The 20822-nt window shown below is 41.8% G+C and overlaps 1 protein-coding gene across 1 annotated transcript in view; it reads right to left on the bottom strand.

Annotated features, from left to right (window-relative positions):
- The window catches only part of LOC127658763 (low-density lipoprotein receptor-related protein 1B-like), a 471292-nt gene that overhangs the window by 155277 nt on the left and 295193 nt on the right, over nucleotides 1-20822 (bottom strand). Inside the window, exons 21-26 of the mRNA XM_052148252.1 lie at nucleotides 19959-20159; nucleotides 12273-12518; nucleotides 5959-6156; nucleotides 5234-5438; nucleotides 2099-2263; nucleotides 1339-1583 (exon numbers count right to left, since the gene is read on the bottom strand). Coding sequence (XP_052004212.1) covers nucleotides 1339-1583; nucleotides 2099-2263; nucleotides 5234-5438; nucleotides 5959-6156; nucleotides 12273-12518; nucleotides 19959-20159 — 1260 coding nt within the window. The remainder of the gene's footprint in view (nucleotides 1-1338; nucleotides 1584-2098; nucleotides 2264-5233; nucleotides 5439-5958; nucleotides 6157-12272; nucleotides 12519-19958; nucleotides 20160-20822) is intronic.

The raw sequence follows: 20822 nt of genomic DNA, 5'->3' as shown, positions 1-20822 counted from the left end.
TCAAGCCTGCTTATTCTCTGCATGACCCCCATTTTCAATTATTCAGTTGATCTCATAGGAGACGTTTAGCTGTTTCCAGACTGACAGAAGAAATGAATGATCAGCGGGAACCGGATCAAATGAATCCTCGCCCTGTCGAACATATGTATGAAAATTGTTTCCCAAACAAAATCCGAACATGGGTGGACACATTATTTTCAGAATAGCATGCAGCTCATCACATTAGTGGTCAAAACTGTGATGCAGTTTGCTTGTAGAAATAGCTCATCTGGTGTGAACGGTAAGAAGAAACATTGCAAAATAAGGGGTTTAGACACTTGGAACATTTAAATGCTCAATCTGAAGGTGCAATATTTTTCAGTTAGGTTTTTCTCTTAAGATTTCATTCCCAGACACCTCAATAAATTAAATTCAGGAAAACTGTGATGCCTGTTACATGTACAGTATATAAAACAGAAATGGTCACTATGGCAACAAGGTTGTGTTTGTCTTTGGTTGAAGAAACACCTTCAGCATGTTTTTTAACCGCTATTCAGTGCCCTTATTGTCCACAGTACATTATTTACATGGATATTAGAAATCTTGTTTGATTTTCTCTTATAATTATAATAATTATTTAATACACAGAGTATCTACATATGTTTATATTTAATGTATCACATGAAGTTCCAAAAGCTGTATTTGAGTAAAACAACTTTTATAGGCATCTTAGGTGCACTCTTGATATGAAAGCTGTTCCAAACGTAAGGCAGTATAATTATGCTCCATCCTAAGATAACTTGTTTTGGCCAAACTTCACATAAATGTTCTTCAGCGTCTTGTGCATGAGTGTTTCAGTTACAGACCAATTTCAGTTAGAATGCTGCTTTATAGGGGCAGCAGCAACTCACTAGGCTTTTTTGTTTTTTAACACATTTTTCGCTCAAGATTTACTTGATATATTTTAATTTCATAACAAAATTCAAATGAGTAAAACTAATTCAATTGAGTAATCTTCAACATAATAAAATAAATAAAATAAAAATAAAAACCACCTAAATATTTTAAGTTTTACTTCTGGTTAAAAAATGCATTAGTTTAATTTGATGGAATTATGTTATGAAATTAAAATGTGTCAAACCTTAGAAAAAAGGTACATTTTTGAAGAGCAAAAATGTACTATCTGAAACCCAAAGACTGCTTCATGAATGCAAAGATTAAGATCCACTCTGATGACTCACAAGAATTGCATCACAAGGCAAAAACCTTACATTATTGTATTAACCACTGAAACATATATAAAAACATCAAGTGTTGAAATATTTGTAATGTCATTAACAACCAATAATAATAACATACCTTGAGGTTGTCGGCTAGGATGGTATATCTCTAGATCAAACGGCTGTGCACTTGTCTTTTGGATCACAGTAACATTGTGACCTGTCCATTTATTTGCTCTGGCTAAAGTATTAGTCCTCCAGTCTGTCCAGTACACACTTCCTCCAAAGAGAGACACAGCAAAAGGGTGTGACAGGTATTCGTGGCCTCTGAGGATTTCTATGACCCCAGTGCCATCGTACAGAGCTGAGTATATTGCATCTGAGCTGCAGGGAAAGAGAAACATGAGGTGAGACTGGAGCTGTATGCCCATAACCTTTACAATGTTAAAGTGATGACAACTTGCTGAGGGTGGTACGTGTGCACCTTTTATTACGAGATATGACAAAAGATGCTCAGTCTATTTCTTAAAATTGTAAATCGTATTTGACATGGCAAGTATTGAAAAAGATTCAGATCAAAATAATCAAACAATCAAGTTCCAAGGTTACAAGGAAATTACTTTCAAATCATTCATTCCTCTAGGTTTACATTTATCAAAATGAAAGTTTGCTTTACATTCAAGCATCAAAACTTTCTAACAACTTTAAACCATGCAAATTGTAATCATTATTGCTTACAAGTACAGCAAATAAGTGGTAATCTATACCAAAACACATTTAGTTAAAGGTGAATTTTGTCATGTTTGTGCCACTAATGTCACCAAGCAATATTTTTTTCAAATATGTTTTCTAAACACTCCCCTGTCTGCCATTGATCATACGAGACCATTTGACCCTACCGAGCATCTGTCCACACTATTCTCCTCTCTTGATGGTCTAGGGTGAGTCCGTTGGGCCAGGCTCCTATCTCCATGTCCTTGAATACAACATGTCGCCCACTGCCACTCATTGAAGTTGCCTCAATCCGAGGAAAGGAAGCATCCCAGTCAGTCCAAAAGAGAATGCTACACACAGAATAACTGATTAGAAACTATTCATCTAAATACCAATTAACTTGAGCACTACATCCGTCCATATAGTCCATCAGTGTAAACATTCCTAAGGTCATATGAATATTCTTCTAAAAATCTTATTGTTTGACTTTTAAACTGATGAGAACTGCTCATAAAGAAGATAAATATGATAACATGCTTCAAAAGTCATGAACATTCTTTTGGGGTCTCAGAGACTTCTGATATAAAATGCCAAATTAAAATGCTAACATTCTCAGATTGACACAGTGTAGCCATTCCCAGTTGTCTATTTGGACTTGATTAATTGTACTAGAGTTTTTAATTATGTGTTATTGGGGCCAGATTGACCCTAAACACCAACACTGATACTATTCCAAATAACTTCTGAAAAGTGCATGCTTACTTCATGAAGAAACAGAAGGTTATAACAATAAAAGTAATACATACAACTCCAGTGGTTTAATCCATGACTTCAGAATTTATATGATAGGTTTGTGTGAGAAACAGATCAATATTAACATGAATTTTTGCTAGAAATTCTTCTCTCTTCCCAGTAGGTGGCAATATGCATGAAGAATGTGAATCACCAAAAACACAAGAACAAAATGAAATTTAAAGTGGAGATTGACTGAACAGGGAGGAGAATTTATAGTAAAAAGGAATTAAATATTGATCACTTCTGAAGACATGGATTAGACTACTTTTATGCTGATTTATGTGATTTGTGGAGCTTATATTTCAATATTTTAGCATTGTTTGAACATGTTTTATGCACAACAATAACGCTCTGTTGGCATTAAGGGTAATTTAGACCCTACACATAAACTGATTTTAATGTAATTGTTTCATACATTACGATATAATCAGTGTATTGAAAATAGCTTTTTCATCTTTTAATTTCTGTTATCATGTCTCCCTTTTAATTTTTTGGAATCAGATTCATGTAGTGTTTATCATAGATAAGTGATATATTTTAAAAGTTGGCATACAGTGTTCATTATAATGGTGCATTGGTTTTGCAACTCGGTACTCAATACTCACTACTCATGAGTACTTAATTGAGCTACACTTTTACTCTTACTTGAGTAGTTTTAAAGACAGCTACTTTTACTCTACTCACACAAAATGTTTTGGGAAGTAACAGAACTTCTACTCGAGTATGATTTTTCAGCTCTTTCCACCCCTGGTTATAATTTCAATAACATCAGTCTACTAGGGTTTTCGTAAGGCCATATACATTAACAAAATTAAAATAAATAAAAACTGAGAAAATGCAACAAATAATATTGTTTTTGAATACACATAGGGTGTTCTGGGTCCAACCAGGCAGGAAAGTCAATCACAATAGAAAATGTTGGCTAATTTTAACTAATGACATAGTTGTCTGGGGTGACATTAAAACAAAAGGTACATTTAAATGGGTGTATTACAGGGATTATGAAAATCCTAAATACTTGCATCAAGCTCATACTCTAATGAAATATATGATCATGTTCCTGCAGCAGGCATTTACATAAAAAACAATTAAATTGCCTGCCAAATGTTTGTGGAAGATGAAAGGTAAGCATAAAATATACAAAAAGGCACCACAAATACTGCAAAAAGTATAATGCCTTCTTTTCAGTATGCCAATTCATTGGCCTCTGGTCTTAAATTATTAAACCAAGCTTTAAATTAATAAAAAAGTCTGTAATTACAATGTCACTAATCCCTTCAGGACTCAACACACATGACATTGGTGTGTTGGGCATGTAATGGATTTGGTTCTGTATATAATGTACCACACTGCAAAGGTGTAAAATCAGTTTTTGAATGTATTCCTAATTGTTCTTTTATTCTTTTGGGCAAATTGCTTATAGTAGGCCTACATCATTCATTTAAGTGCCAACATGAGCTCCAGTTGGACTGAACAAATTCTACTTTTCTACTCAACAGGTTGCTTACAGAGTTTGGTCAAATTATTTCTGCTGCATAAAACATGCAAAAAGCTAAAAGTCTGATTTATATTCATTTGCAATGCCAATGGGCATTCTCTATGGCCTTGGCCAAATGGGATCATCTTGTGACTATTCTGAGCTTATGTTGTCATATTTCAGATCGTGCAAAGAGACATTTATAATGGAGCAAGACAAGAGTGCAGCTGAAAGCAAGGAGACAAAAAAGGAAACAGAACACAACAAATAAACCCCAAGCTGCACTGTGTTATCCTAGAACTATCATTAGTAATAGATGACAAACAAGTCTCTGAAATATGATTGCTCTGTAATGTACCCAACATAGTTTCTATGAGGACAAATTAGGATATAAAAATGAATAAAACTTTTTTCCCCCATTTCTTCTTGCTGTAATGCAATTTACTGAATAGAACCTGAAAAGGAAAAGAGGCCAATTTATATTTGATTAATCGGATTGCAATGCGATTGTGTATGCACGTTCCATTTACACTTGGTCACATAAACGTATCTCTGCAAAACGGACATAAATCAGATCTATGATTCCCCATGCTATATGCAAATGTTACAGATTTTAATTCCATGTCGATACTAATGCAGGGTAGTGGAATTTTGCTGCACTTGATATGGCTAGTAAACCAAAAAAAAAAATGGAGGCAGATAAATTGCATTGATGATTGCGATACAAAAGGCAACAGCTGCTCTTTGCAGCATTTACTTTCTTGTCTTTGGGCTCCCCAAGTTCCTCATGCTGATGTAGTTCTGTTTGGGAGAAGTTAGTTATATGCATATAAACTTGGCAGAGCTATGTCTCATTTGTGTCTCAAACCACCTAGTGTAGTGGGGTCATGATCGGCTTGCTATCCATTTCAAATGCATATTGTAGGACATTTACACTTGTTCATTTTATGATCGGATTGCTATGAATTTACCAAGTGTAAATATCCCATTACTAATATTAGGAAAGAAAATCAGACGCTGGTAAAATTAGCATGAGACTAATACACACCCCTGTCCAGGGTCTACAGCCAGCGCTCGTGGATGCTCCATGCCGCCGGCAATCAGAGTTGTTCTCATTTCCCCATTCAGCTTGGCCACTTCAATCTGATCCAAGTTGCTGTCTATCCAGTAAAGGTTCCCTGCAATCCAATCCACTGCAAGTCCTTCTGGGGTGGCCAAGCCATGCTGAATCACAACCTCAGACCCGGTTACACCTACAAAACAAGCCACTCAGACTAGTTCATAAGGTGGACAGTATATAAAAGCAAAGCAAAGCATTCTGGTTGTTTTGAGATTTTTTTTTTAAGACCCACTGAAATCAAAATTAGCATTCTGTGGCTTTTAGCCCATTTGTGTATGCTTTGAAATCATCTAGCCCTAAAAGTGACAAAACCCACTTCAGCAGATATACCAATTTAAAATGAATTATGTTAAAATACACAGAGATTTACAGAGACAGAGACTCTATGGAGGGCTTTTTTGAAATGCTAACAAAAGGAGAGCAAAAGCTGCAATGGGGGTATTTTACCCTAAGAGAAAAAGCCTGAAAAGTATGCTTAATCCAGCTTCAAATTTTTCAACACTACAGAAGTATTCATCAGCTCATTTAGAGGTTATCCCCATCACTCAGAGAGCCATCTCATGCACAATGCATATTGCAATACCTTTACTCAAACTAAAGCTTAGGTTAAACAAAGGCCAGGTGGGACTGGGACATCAATGTCTGTTCATTACCTCCAGTGTCTGAGAGCTTTCCCCGGTAGATCTTATCTTCCACCACATCGGTCCAATACAGCAAGCTGCGGTTGAAGTGGAAGTCGAGGGCAATGGTGTTCCGTAGGCCAGGCACGAGCAGGCTATAGTCACGTTTTTGAAGGTCGATTCGTCTGATCTCATGCCGGATAGAGAAGATAACGAAGGGTTCAAAGGGATCTTACAGATGAAAAAATAAATAAAAATTATTATTAATAATACCCTAACATCTGAATGTTAGAAGAGCATTAGGCTTTGTGTTAAGCTATCAACCATGCACATGTTTATATGCACACAAATGCTTATTAGGCCTTTAGCTGATGCTCTTATCCAAAGCAACACACACATTGCAGGGGTCAATCTTTTTGGAGCAACCTGAGGTTAAGGGTGTTCTCACTCTTGAGTCTTCTTTAAAATAACCAAAGTCAGACTCAAACCCCTTAAAGTTGACCAAAAAGGGAACTACACAAAAGAAATCAGAACTCATGTTGGTCTGTTTTAATTGTGACTGGATCTCAGTCCACTTTCTGTTCACATTGTTTTTTGGAACCTGGAAAACTAGAAAATTCTTAGAATTATGATGATGATGATGATGATAATTATTAGGAGTCAAGCTCCAAAGGGGTGAAGACCCCTATTGCTTTTGTTAGTGGTCCTAATATTATTATTATTATTCCACTCAAGTCTATGGCTCATAGAACGGCTTGCGGGAAAGTTATGAAATTTGGCACACGTATAGAGGACAGTCTGATCTGTTACCACAGAAAAATGTGGCATCTCTACCTCAAACCCTCTAGCACCACAAACTGTCCAAATTTGCACTCACGTTTATGTTAATCACTTTTGAACCACGAGTCCTAGAAACAAAATATTTTTTTTCCTCTGATTCCTTGGCTCAAGACAATTCAAGTGCAAACCTACTTCTTCAAACTGGTTCTAGGCCATTTGTCCTATTTGCATGAAAATTGTCTTATGTGTAGAAAATGTGCCCACAATCCAGTGTTCACCCCTACACACAAGCATTACACATCCCGTGGCCCAATCACGGCACACTCACATAAAGCGGTTATGAACCGCTCGAGTGTTAGGGTTAATAAACGCACCCACGAATCCGTGCGCGCGGCCATTCTCTGGCCGCTCTGTCACAAGACCAGCCTTATGTGTAGAAAATGTGCCCACAATCCAGTGTTCACCCCTACACACAAGCATTACACGTTCCGTGTCCCCATCAGAGCACACTCAAAAGCGGTTACGAACCACTCGAGTGTTAGAGTCAATAAATGCGCTCACGAATACGTGCGCGCGCCCATTCTCTGCCCGCTCTGTCACACGGCCAGCAAACACTTCTCTGTATGTAAGTCCCGTGCCCGTGACTATGCTTGCGTATCACTTAACAGACATGACTCTTTCCCCATTCACCTCAATCGGGAAGTCACTCACAGAACAGCCTGTCCATGCTGTCTGCGAGCGGTCCAGCATAAGCACAGTAAGCGGCTCACACATTCTGTTCAGCTGCTGTGTGCGGCAATCAGAGCGATTTGGCCACTCACCCTCTAACATTACGCTTCAAAGCGTGGGAAGATATTCCAGGGATATCCGAATGGGTGTTAAGCACAATAAAACAGGGCTATTTGCTACAGTTCGATCGCCGTCCTCCTCGCTTCAGAGCTGGCTCGAAACTACTGTGAACATGGAAGCAGCGTGCATGCTTCGTTCAGAAATAGCAAACCTTCTGTGCAAAAGGGCCATAGAGAGAGTGCCGCCTCCCCTGAGCGAGTCGGGGTTTTACAGCCGTTATTTTCTTGTCCCCAAGAAAGACGGCGGCCTCAGACCAATATTAGATCTCAGGGTTTTGAACAAAGCGCTTGCAAAAAGACCGTTCAAAATGCTTACAACCAGCAAACTCCTCGCGCAAGTGCGCCAGGGGTACTGGTTTATTGCTCTCGATCTGAAAGATGCATACTTTCAGATTCAGATAAATCCCCGTCACAAGCCATTCTTGAGATTCGCCTTCGACGGCCAGGTTTATCAATACACCGTCCTTCCGTTCGGCCTGTCCTTAGCACCCCGTACTTTCATGAAGTGCATGGACGCGGCACTTGCACCCCTGCGGAGTCAGGGTTTGCGAATTCTGAACTATTTGGACGATTGGCTGATTTTGGCACAATCACACACGGAGCTTCTGTCTCACAGGACAGTTCTCCTCAGTCATCTGAACAGTTTGGGCCTTGCAGTCAATTGGACCAAGAGCTCACTACAGCCCAGTCAGACAATTTCCTTCCTTGGAATAGAACTAGACTCAGTGGCAATGACGGCTCGCTTATCTACACAGCCGCGCGCCGTGTGCAGCGACTAGCAGCGTCATTTCAGATGAACAGCCTCACACCTCTGAAGAAGTTTCAGAGAGTGCTAGGCTACATGGCCTCAGCCGCAGCAGTACTTCAACTGGGTTTACTGCGCATCGCCCGCTTCAGCATTGGCTAAACACCCGCGCGTCTCGCCGGGCTTGGGTCACAGGCCGCCAGCCAATCAGAGTGACTCAGACCTGTATTTCAGCTCTGCAGCCCTGGACAGTGGCCAAGTGGTATCAGCGGGGAGTGATGATGGGAGCTGTATCTCGCCGAAAAGTCATCTCGACAGACGCGTCCAACACGGGTTAGGGCGCGGTCTGCGAGGGCTCTCCGGTTTTTGGCCTATGGTCAGTTCAGGAAAAGCTCCTTCACATAAATTGTCTGGAAATGATAGCGGTCGAGTACGCGCTCGTGCGCTTCCTCACGATCATTCAGGGTCACCACGTCCTGGTCCGCTCGGACAACAGGTCTGTGGTATCCTATCTAAACCGTCAGGGCGGTGTCAGATCCAGGAACCTCTTCCATCTGACGAAACGCATACTGAGTTGGTCCCAGCGCCACCTGCGCTCGCTGAGGGCGACGCACGTGCCAGGCCACCTGAACGACGGCCCAGACAGACTGTCCAGAGACAATATTCCCCCAGGGGAATGGTCCCTGCACGCTCAAACAGTCCAGACGTTATGGCGCATATTCGGCAGAGCAGAGATAGACCTCTTTGCGTCAGAAGAGAACTCTCACTGCCCAATATTTTTCTCAAAAAGCGAGGACGCGCTGGCCCAGGACTGGCCCAACCGCCCGCTTTACGACTTCCCTCCCGTCTCGCTATTGCCACAGGTAATGCAGAGGATCAGGGAAACGCGCCACTCGGTGCTCCTCATAGCCCCGCGATGGGAGAATCAAACATGGTTCCCGGAGCTTACGCAGCTGTCACTGACAGCGCCGTGGCCCATCCCAGTGAGAGCAGATCTCCTCTCGCAAGCTCGCGGAACGATCTGGCATCCCCACCCAGAGCGCTGGGCGCTACACGCGTGGGTGATCAACGACTACCCGTCGCTTTGCCAGAAGGAGTAATAAACACCATCATACACGCTAGAGCCCCCTCCACGAGAAGACTCTATGCGTCAAAATGGTCTGTGTTTTCAAAATGGTGCACCGACAGAGACCTGGACCCACGGACATGTGGGGTGTCGCCGCTGCTCGTGTTTTTACAAGAGCTGCTGGATAAGGGCAGATCCCCATCCACGCTCAAAGTGTACGTGGCGGCCGTCGCGGCGTTCGCTGAATCCCTGCACGGCCAGTCACAGGGTAAAAACGAGCTGGTCATCCGCTTCCTCAGGCGAGCTAGAAGGATGAACCCTCCGCGCCCCCCATCGGTTCCTATCTGGGACCTTTCTATTGTTCTCGAAGCTATGAAAGCCCCCCCTTTCGAACCACTTCAATCCGTGGATGTGAAACACCTCTCACTTAAAACCGTTTTTCTAACTGCCCTATCATCAGTTAAACGGGTGGGAGACCTTCACACGCTATCTGTCAGCGCTGCGTGTCTTGAGTTTGGACCAAGTGACTCCAAGGTCATTTTAAAGCCTAGACACGGCTACGTCCCCAAGGTGGTCGGTACTCCTTTCAGAGCACAGATCATTTCCTTGTCGGCGCTACCAGCATCTGATAGCGAACGCGACGCCAATCTCCTTTGCCCAGTCAGAGCACTGAGATTGTATACTGCGCGCTCCGCATCTTTCAGAAGCTCCGAGCAGCTTTTCGTTTCGTTCGGAGGGCGCACCAAAGGTCTCGCCGCCTCGAAACAGACACTGTCCAGATGGATAGTGGACGCTATTGCTGCCGCGTACGCGTCAAAAGACCTACCATGCCCGCTAGGCATTAAGGCTCACTCCACTAGAGGCATGGCCTCCTCGTGGGCATGGTCCAGCGGGATTTCCATTCACGACATATGTGTGGCAGCGGGCTGGGCTTCCCCCTCCACCTTTGTCAGATTTTACAATCTGGAAGTACCCACTCTGCAGGCTAAACTGCTAGCTGTTTAATACGCTACAGCTCCCCAGGTGAGCTGCATTAATGGGACACAGTCCACACAGACCGGCACCGCTGCTCTGTCTATGTGCTTATGTACTACACATAAACTGGCCCGCACTTTTGCCGGCCAAATATTAATTCCCCACTCACAAGGGCTCCCCCGGGTCCCCCTTAATTCCCTGGGGCTCATGCAGTGGATGCTTGGCGCGCACGGCGTTGACAAAGGGTTCCCGTAGTGTAAGCTAGCTTACGCAATACGAGAGAAACTCTCATAAGAGAACGAATCGGTTACTAACGTAACCTCGGTTCTCTCTAGATGAGGGAACGAGTATTGCGTAACCGGCCGTGCTCGCGCCACGAGCGATTTTTCGCTTCATTCAATGAAAACCAGGGTTCCAGCCTACGAACTACGCTTATATGCACTCTAGTCACGCCCTTTTTGGCGGGCTTTGATGCAGTGAGCGCGCGGACGCCTCTCATTGGATGCGAGTTCGCCCAAGCTCGTCTATAGGCTGCAGCAGTTGCCACAGAGCAACCTATGAGCTCGCTAGCTAGCCCGCTCAAGGTCTGAAGCTGCCGCACTGCGTTGACAATGGATACAAAATTAAGGATAATTTTTTGGCTTCAATATCTCAGAAAAGATGAATCTTTCCCGTAGCGTAAGCTAGCTGCACATTCTAAAAGAACCACAATGCTGACAGTACTCCCAAAATGGTCTCAGTTAAGTTCACATTAAAGGGTTTGAGTTTGTTTGGACCATTCACAGTGTAATCCAAATTCCAAATCCCAAATTATATAAAAAAAAAAAAATAAAAAAAACTATTTATCTTGATTTAGTGCACACTAGTGATTAGATTAGGCAGCAATTATGTGTGGGGTTTGAACCCACAACCTTTCGGTTACCAGCCTAGAAGCTCTTCATCCACTAGACCACACCCCTCCCAAAGACAATGAGAAAATATCATAGTGCTATTGCAGATAACATGCTGAGAGCTAGAAATATGGCTATTAAAACAAGAGCTTACTCTCAAGAGCTATATGTCACTGAATCCATAAAATACCACACAGATGCAATGTCATATTCTAACTAATGACCCAAATTCAGATTCCCTGAGACAATTTAAAAGCATTTGGCAGGCATGCTGCTGTAACAACATTAGCTTCTCAATGGGAAGCTCTTGCCAACATATCCTGCTGTCATTGTATTACTGTTTTCTTATTGCTGTGCACAGTGGACAGATCCACTATGGACAGACATGAATGCAGAAGGAAGTTACTTCACTAAGAATCACAAACTAGTTCATATAATTTTAAAGTGTTACTTGAGGCAGTTATGTGACAATTAGATCATTTAAATCAGCGTATTCCTATCATTTTTATTTTAACAGGGCCATAAAATAAATGAATAATTAAATTAATGAATGAATAAATAAATAAATAAATAAATACATACATCACATGTGGTTAAGTAACTGACAGTTTATTTATCAATGTCTTTGTTACTAACTTTGTCCAAAAGCATCGTAAGAAATTTTTTTTATTTTTGTTGTTTTAAACCTGTATATGCAACTTGTTTTGTGGAACACAAAATTTGAATAATATATATATTTTTTTAAATCATTACGTAACTCTTTTGCTACAACAAAAATTTTTTTCAATCTGGGTGCGGGTGCAAGCTAGAAGGAGAATTGGTAATTTGGGAAAACTTGGACTATTGTGTAAAAGTCATATGGAGTATTTTTTTTATACTTTTATAGTGCTATGTTGTCTTTATAGGAGCTTGACAGGTGTTGATCACAATGAATTGTAGAAAGGCATGAGGATAAGTAAATAATGGCAAACTTTTTATTTGTGGGTATACTCTTCCTCTTAATAACCGATTTCCAAAGTGCTAAGCTTGAGGAATTTATATACCGGTGCTATGGCAGCTCTCTCCATCTGGATCAAGTCTCCAGCCGGGATAACAGGAACATTTGACAGTGGTCTTCTGCTGTTCGCATATCTGACTACACTTCAGATGTGCTGTGCAGTAGTCCACCATCTCACATGTTTGATTGTCAGAGCCAAGATGGAGTCCAGTAGGGCAAGAGCACACAACCCCTTTGCTGGGGATCACTGCACATTGGTGACTGCAGCCCCCGTTACCTTGCAAACATTTCTCTGAAAGAGACAAGAACAGCGTGAGTAAGGACAAAAATGGAGGAAATAAAAAAAAAGAAGAAAAAGAAATGGCAATAGAATAAAATTGTAAGGCTGAAATTTTAAATAAGCTTTTCGCTCTCCACCTCAAAAGTCTTGCAGTGTTTTGTTGACTAGGTCATTATGCCAACCTAATCAACATCGCCAGTCAAGTGTTAAAATAAAAAAAATGAGATCTCTCAAAAAAGAGAGATTATGTAAAGATTTGCATTATTCATGAGACAGACTCAATGAGAAACCACAGGTCTGAATTATGGAGAAGAACTTTAGCCATTGTGGAGACCAAACAAACTCATTCAAGGTGGAAAATGGCTTTTTCTTCAATTTACAATAATTGAAAACTGGGTTTCAGACACATCATCTTTTTCAGAACGGATCAGACAAACTCTGGTACTCTCAGTCTCTCATCTCTAATGGATAAGCTTTTTTCCCTTTCAGCGAAGCACCTGGTCTTTTTTAGAGGAAGACCCATCTTCACGAGAAAAAACAAAAGGGACAGAAGACACAGCTTGGTGAAAATGACACTTATAAAAGGTCTTCTTTGCCTCCACTGATTAGGATGATCCCCTCTGTGCCTCCAAGATAGAAATTAATTCTAGTTTTAATATGGCACGGCAGCCCCTCAGTACACTAGAAAAAAAAGCATTGAATTATCATTTCTTGGTGCAGAACAATCTGGAATAATATGAAACAATGCAACAGTCCCCTCTTTACACCCTGAACTTGTTCAGAATGTTGAATCTTTGTAACACCTACACTCTAGACGCAGTGCAAATACTGAAAGAGCGCATGTGTCTCGACATGCATTTTTCAAAATCAGAAGTTCCGGTCCTGCGCAAGACACTACAGAAACAGCGAGACATGGTGCAACAATCAAATACATTCGTCCAGCGTGTGTTTACTTAGGAAAACAATGTGAAAACAGATGCGAGCAAAAACATACTTGGTGTGAACAGCCTGTTTGCATGTTTCTGTGAGTGAGAGAGAGGTATTCCTGTTTATTTTATCAGTAATTACAAACACGAACTAGGCCCGAACCCGAAGTCCTACTTGAAAAACTGAAAACTGACCCGAGCCTAGCCCGAAACCTTTCGGGTTCTCGGGTCCCACCTGGCCTGATCTGGGTTGCAGACCTCTAGCCCTGTAGTCAATATGGAGGTGAAGAATAGCTGCTTCCCAAAGGTTACAAATTACATTGTGTCCTGCTGGGCTGGTTCAAATCAGTCAGACCCTCAAGGACCACTGGCATGCTCTAACTGGCAATGAGAGGCCAATGCCAAAAGCAGGTCTAGTCAGACAGATAATACACCTCTGTTCCAAAACCTTGTGAGCTGCCTACGAAGCAGCATTTTAAATCTGCATAGACATGTTACAGATTCTAAGGCTTTATTGAAAGGTAAGGTAGGCGAAATAATAGTATTGCATCCTAAGACAACACTGTTTGGGACAAATTCTAAGATGCAGTCACATGCATCCCTCTCAGAGAATGCATTTACTGAAAGCATTACGATGAGCTTAGAGAAAAATAAATACATCCAAGATGCTGGGCGAAGCGAGAGAAATGTTGATTATAAATCTTCTCCCTGTGTAATTGATTTGATACTGAAATGTGACAAGACAAAAAAAAAAGTTTACTTTTATCTAAGCTTACTGACTATTTTACCTAAAATGTGAATATTGTCATGATTTTTTAGAGCATCACATCCATTCCATAAAATAACCCTTCTTTGTTTCTGACAGGCTGGTTGTTAACTTAGCAACATGCTAATGACAAATTCTATTGGAATCCATTGTGAGTTGAGTCTCCCACGTGGAGCGCAATTTGTGTGCCGCAGTTTCTGCTTATATAGAACATTTCAAATCAGTACTTATGAGGTTCAATCTCTGTTAAAATGTGCCCAGGAAAACAATTGCCTATGTAGGCAGTAGACAGTGAGTCAGCTCACTGCGTTTTGGGACTCATCTGCTGGTAATGCACTAAAAGTCACTGAAATGTTTGTCTACTCACACTCTAAGAGACTTATACAATGCTGACTCTCTGGAGACACCTTCCCCAGTGTGGGCTTCACAAACAGATCCTTATGTTTAGCTGTGATTCAAGCAGGCTTCCTGGTTTTCCTGCACCAGCATCATGCAGAGCATGAGTAGGTTTTCCATTACTCTCGCACAAGGACACATCTTAAAGATAATAAAGTAGGCCTGAGGGACATGCTTGTGTGGGCACAAACAAAGTATCAGCAGGCTCTGTTCACCCCCAGATAAGTAAACACTAAACATATCTATGTGCTCAAGTGTACGTATCCAAATCTATACTGTTTTGGTGAAGCATTTTATTTTAATTTAGTTGCCTTTTCATGTTTGGTTTCCTGTATAACTATTCCACATGACTAATTCCCACTCAATCCATCAAACATTTCTTTCACAATACATGAGACCTCACATATACCGATCAGCCACAACATTAATAACCATCTGCCTAATAATGTGTAGGTTCCCCGCATGCCACCAAAACAGCACCAACCTGCATCCCAGAATAGCATTCTGAGACTCAGAATAGCATTCGGAGATGCTATTCTTATCACCACAATTGTACAGAGCATTATCTGAGTGTGGCATGGGGGCGTGGTCGTGTGTCAGTCTGCGGGAGAGAGAGAGAGAGCGGTAAGGCTTGTCACCTGGTTTGTAATTATCTCTAACACCTGTGTCTTGTTATAGTGATACGGAGAGAGAGACATTTAAGGAACAAGTGTCGAGAGAGGGAGAGAGAATATCCAGAAAGCACGACAGCACTGAACAGAGAGAGATTGATGAATATTATTTAGAGTGCTTTCATAGCCATAGAATATTTATTTGTACGTTTAAAAGGAATAAAAGGACTGACCTTGAACCTAATTCGTTGTCTCCTGATTCCTCCATTGATCCAACCCAACCAGTGCACTATGGTGCCAAAACCCGGGTTTGGAGGAGAGCGCCGCTATGGAGTCTTCACCGCTGGCCGAAGTCATCAACGCCCTCACCAACATCCAGCAAACACAACACCATGCCCTCTTGGAGGTTTGCCGGGAGCAAGAACAACGCTTCCAAGCCTTGCTCCAGGCACAAGCTGAGGACCGGCAAGTGCTGCGGAGCCTGATCGCCAGGGAGGGGGCTGGTGCTGCGTCCTCCTCGGAGCCCGTCCCACCGCTGGCCCTTGCGAAAATGGGGCCAAGCGATGATCCGGAGGCCTTCCTCGGCCTGTTCGAGAAAACGGCGGAGGTATGGAGGTGGCCTCCCGATCAATGGGTGGCCCGCCTATTGCCCCTGCTTTCCGGGGAGGCGCAGCTGGCGGGACAACAACTTCCCGCCCCCAGCCTCCTGGACTATAGCCATCTGAGGAAAGCCATCCACAACGGGTCAGTCGGACCCCGGAGCAGAGTCAGCAGCTATTCCGCTCGTTGAGCTTTGGGAAGGACGGCCGCCTGTTCGCATTTGCGCAACAGCTCCGTGACGCCTGCCGGAAATGACTGTTGGTGGGGGGAACCTGCGACGTCGTAGAAGTGGTCGACATGGTGGTACTGGAGCATTTCATCTCCCAACTTCCCCAAGGCATGTCGGAGTGGGTCCAGTGCCACCGCCCGGCGTCGTTGGATGGAGCCATCCAGCTGGCAGAGGACTACATGGCGGCGTTCCCAGGAGGCAATGAAGCAGGTTCAAGGTCAGTCCTTTTATTCCTTTTAAACATACAAATAAATATTCTATGGCTATGAAAACACTCTAAATAATATTCATCAATCTCTCGCTCTGTTCAGTGCTGTCATGCTTTCTGGACATTCTCTCTCCCTCTCTCGACACTTGGCGTTCCTTAAATGTCTCTCTCCGTATCACTATAACAAGACACAGGTGTTAGAGATAATTACAAACTAGGTGACAAGCTCTACCGCTCTCTCTCTCTCCCGCAGACCGACACATGACCACGCCCCCCATGCCACACTGAGTTACCGTAGACTTTGTCATATTACCTTTCAAGGGATGATGCTAGTACACTATGTTTATTTATGTCCCATTAATCACATCCTCACACGATTCAAGTAAGAGGTTTATGTCTGGGCAGAGATGGATTATTATAGTGTGTTATTCTTGTGTATCAAGGTTATTGCTTGTACAATTTACAGACCACAGATTTGGCTCATTGCTGCCAATAATACTCAAGGTATTAATGTAACATACTGTTACCACAAATGAGATTTTCTGTTTTGACATCTAACCACGTTGGACTGTTGTGTATTTCCACCATCGTTGGTGAGACCGGCACACAGAGTTTATCCATTAAAGAATCAAAGACTGCAGGATGGTTTACGAGCCATTCCACGCATCTCTGAGTGATAAACTAGCAGTTGCTTTCTCTCCCTGATAATTATTGATTATTGCTAATAGCCAAACCCGCTAATGAACATAGCACACAACAGTTATGCAATTCAATTCAGATGGCCTCTGTCGGTGTTCAATGGGGTTGTCCCAACAGACGTTTGTTCGGGAAGCCCTGTTTTCACTCTCAGTTAGAGAAAGGGGCAATAAAGTAAATTCCTCCTAAGAGAGAATGCAGATTTTACAGCCATTATTTTCTGGTCCAAAAAAAGACGATGGCTTGCATCCCATTCTGGATTTTGAGACATATGAATTTCTCATGACATTCTTCAGTGGGCATGGAATAATGTGCTGTCTATATGAGCCGTGCATGTCCTGTGCTGGTAGAATTTGGGGGAGGATCTCCTGTCCAGATAGGACTTGATGCCCGGAGAGTGGAAATTTCATCCTCAGATTATGAAACAAATCTGGAGAAGGTTCGGCAGAGCGGCATTGGACCTGTTTGCTTCGACTTCGCACTGTCCCCACTGATTTTCTCTCTCACCCTCAGCACTGCTGGGCATCAATGCATTGGAGCATCAATGGTCAACAACGCACCTTTAAGGGCTCCCACTGATTAGTCTGCTGCATGCAGTTCTGCAGAGAGTTTGGGAAGGTTTGGATCGGCTTCTGTTAGTGGAGCCGTTTTGGTTCAAGTATGGTTTTCAGCTATGAAAAAGTGCCTTGGGAAATTCCAGTCAGAACAGACATTTTGTCTCAGGCTCTGGGCAGAATTTTTTGCAAGAGCATTTTGGGGCCGGGGTTGCTCTGGCAATGCTTAAAGTCTATGTTGCTGTTCTAGCGGCTGAGCTTGCACTTAACAATGGAGTCTCTGTCAGTAGCATTCTCTTGTCTCTCATATTATGTGTGGAGTATGCAGGCTCAGACCTTTTTGCCCCGTCAGCATTCTTTCCTCCCCTGTTTGAGTCGGAGGAGCATAAAAGGCTGCATATGCTGCAAGTTTATGTTTAACGTACTAGCCAGTGGCGTTAGTCTGAGCAGTTGTTTGTGTGTTGCAACAGGGGTGTTTCGGAGTCGAAGCAAATACTCTCATTGGCTTATTGATGCAATTTCAAGTGCTTACGAAGCTCGTGGTTTAACTTCGCCTTCGGGTATTCGAGTCCATTCTACGAGGATCATGGAGTCCTCATGGGCTTTGGCTAATTGTGCGTCCTTGGAGGACATTTGTATGGTTGCACGGTGGTCCTCTCCACATATATTTGTTTGATTTTATAATCTGAACAAAGGTTTGACTCCTGCTTCCCATGTTCTCTCTGTTGGAACAGGAGTAAACTCATAATTCCCTCAGTATTATTCAGATGCTTTATCTTGTTTGTGCACCAATATATGCTTGCCACATGGGCGTAGACAGTTGCCACTGTTCGAATGGTCTGAATGTATATCGTTCCAATACGATTATGCAGCTCAACTTCCTACGAAAGGGAAAGACTCATTTATGTAAAGTGTAACCCTGGTTCCCTGAGTGGGAACGAGATGCTTCGTAAACTGGACATACACTCTAGCAGCTGCATAGACTCATGCCTTCCTGCAGAAAATCTGACTCGAAACGTGACATAGCTCAATAGGGGCATCACTTAAGTGCCATCAGCTAATAAATTGGCATGATTGTATAAGGGCTTCAGACCACGTGACACTCAGGATGTATCTCAATGTGATTATGCAGCATCTCGTTCCCACTCAGGGAAACAGGGTTACGCTTCGCATAACAGAAACGTTAAATATGCATTGATCACATACCCAACTAAATGAAAATCAAAGTTTTGTGGCTTTTAGTCCAAGTCTGTTAGTTTGGAGGCCATTTATATGCTACATTTAGACTCTTTTTCTTTCAGAAAAAAAGGATAAAAAATAATGAGGGCCAAATTGAGCTTGTAAACATAGTCATATAAAAATTGTTGTACAAAAAATGGTCTAGTAAGAAAATTACATTAAAATAATATTTCAGGTCTGTAGGTCCTCACAATTAAAGTGAATGGGTGCCAACATTTTTAATCTCCGAAATGCATATAAAGGGAGCATAAAAGTAATCCATAAGACTCCAGTGGTTAAATCCATATCTTCAGAAATGATATGATAGGTGTGGGTGAGAAACAGGTAAATGTTTAAGTACTTTTTTATTATAAATTATCCTCACTGCCCAGTAGGGGGCAATATGCACAAAGAATGACAAAAAACAGAAGTAGTAGTGAAAGTGAAGTGGAGATTGCAGGGAGGAGAATTTATAGAAAGAAAAAAAAAAAGATTTCAGTCTTGATGGTTTCTCACTCACACATATCATATAGCTTCTGAAGATATGGATTTAACCACCAGTTGTCTAGAATACTTCTATGTTGCCCTTATGTGGATTTTGGAGCTTCAAAATTTTGGCACCCGTTCACTTACCTACAGAGCTGAGAAATTCTTCTAAAAATCTTTGTTTTGTTCAGCACATGAAAGTCATACGAATCAGTGATGGAACTAATCATTTAAGGCTCCTGGCAATTTTGGTGATATTGGTTATAGGAAAAACATTTTGATATGCCCTGCCACAACTTCCTGTTTCAAAAGGAAATACATCAATACAGGACAAAATAAAACAATGAGCCATGAGAAGTCCTGCTTTCCAGTGATTTTGCAATGGTAAAGGAGTGTTCTTAATAATGGCAAACAATCTTAACTATGATAAGTCAGTCGAGGGCTTAACACTTTTTAAAAATGAGGACAGCATCAATATGATAAACACAAATCGTGAGAAATAGTTAAAATAAATTATAATTGGAATAAACGATTCTTCCATTTTTTATAATATTTCTGGTAGCATTAATATAATATTCCAATAAGCATCCAAATAATATTGCCTACTGCACTAATACAGAATGTACTAATAGCTCATCTTATCAGAACCTCTATCAGAACTATCCATTCTATATAAAATTGCATTCGTTAATCCATTTCATGCAATTCTTGGAGTTGTACAATGGCTCTAAGATTTGTTTGTATCAAGACTCATGTACTCACCACAGAAAAGTCCCTCATCTGATTGGTCGGCACAGTCATTTCTACCGTCACATATCTTGCTGGGGGATAGGCAGGTGCTGGAATCATTAGCACAGGGCTGAGAGGGGGGCATGCAGACAGATGACTCACAGTTCTCTTCATCAGAGCGGTCTTCACAGTCATTGTCGCCGTCACACAACCAACTCTTACTGATGCACTTCCCTTGGGACACAACATTTGGTTAGACCTCTAAATAAATCAAGCTGTCAGGCCTTATTTGGTGTGTAAGTAAGCATGCTGAAAAATCTGTACAAAATATGAATGGTGATGAAACATCAAGCTGTGATGACGTCAGATGCATACACAACCCTGTGGCCAGTGTCAGCTCATTTCATTCTAAATGAAACAGCAGAACTTATTGCGGCAACAGCTTGTCCTTGACACAACCAAGAGAATGCAAAAAATTTAATAAATAAACACAAAAATAGATTCGGGATGTGAATTTTATTTTTTAATTAACTAGAGGATTGAATTTCCTGATCGACTATTTGAATAATCATACAGATATGAAAGCCCTGTAAAATAAGGCTAGTTTTTGTCAAATTAAGCGCACTGTCGCTGGTGCCTTTACAACATGTTAGCTTACAACAAGTTTACAACATGTCTATACCTTCGTCTCTTACTAACTACCTCTCACTCAGGTTCCCCTCTTACATCAGCGTCATCTCAATAGCTGATTGGTTCACCATCACATTAATCAAGCTATGTTAACCAATTAACATCCTTGATAGGTTTAGGTTAGGACACATTTCTAAAGGCCAATTCACACTGCCCCAACAAACACCAACAGACACCAACACTTTAAACATGCCAAAGTTGGGAGTC

This window comes from Xyrauchen texanus, chromosome 18, assembly GCF_025860055.1.
Source record: "Xyrauchen texanus isolate HMW12.3.18 chromosome 18, RBS_HiC_50CHRs, whole genome shotgun sequence".
NCBI classification, from domain to species: domain Eukaryota; kingdom Metazoa; phylum Chordata; class Actinopteri; order Cypriniformes; family Catostomidae; genus Xyrauchen; species Xyrauchen texanus.
This window is presented reverse-complemented; position numbering and strand designations above follow the sequence as displayed.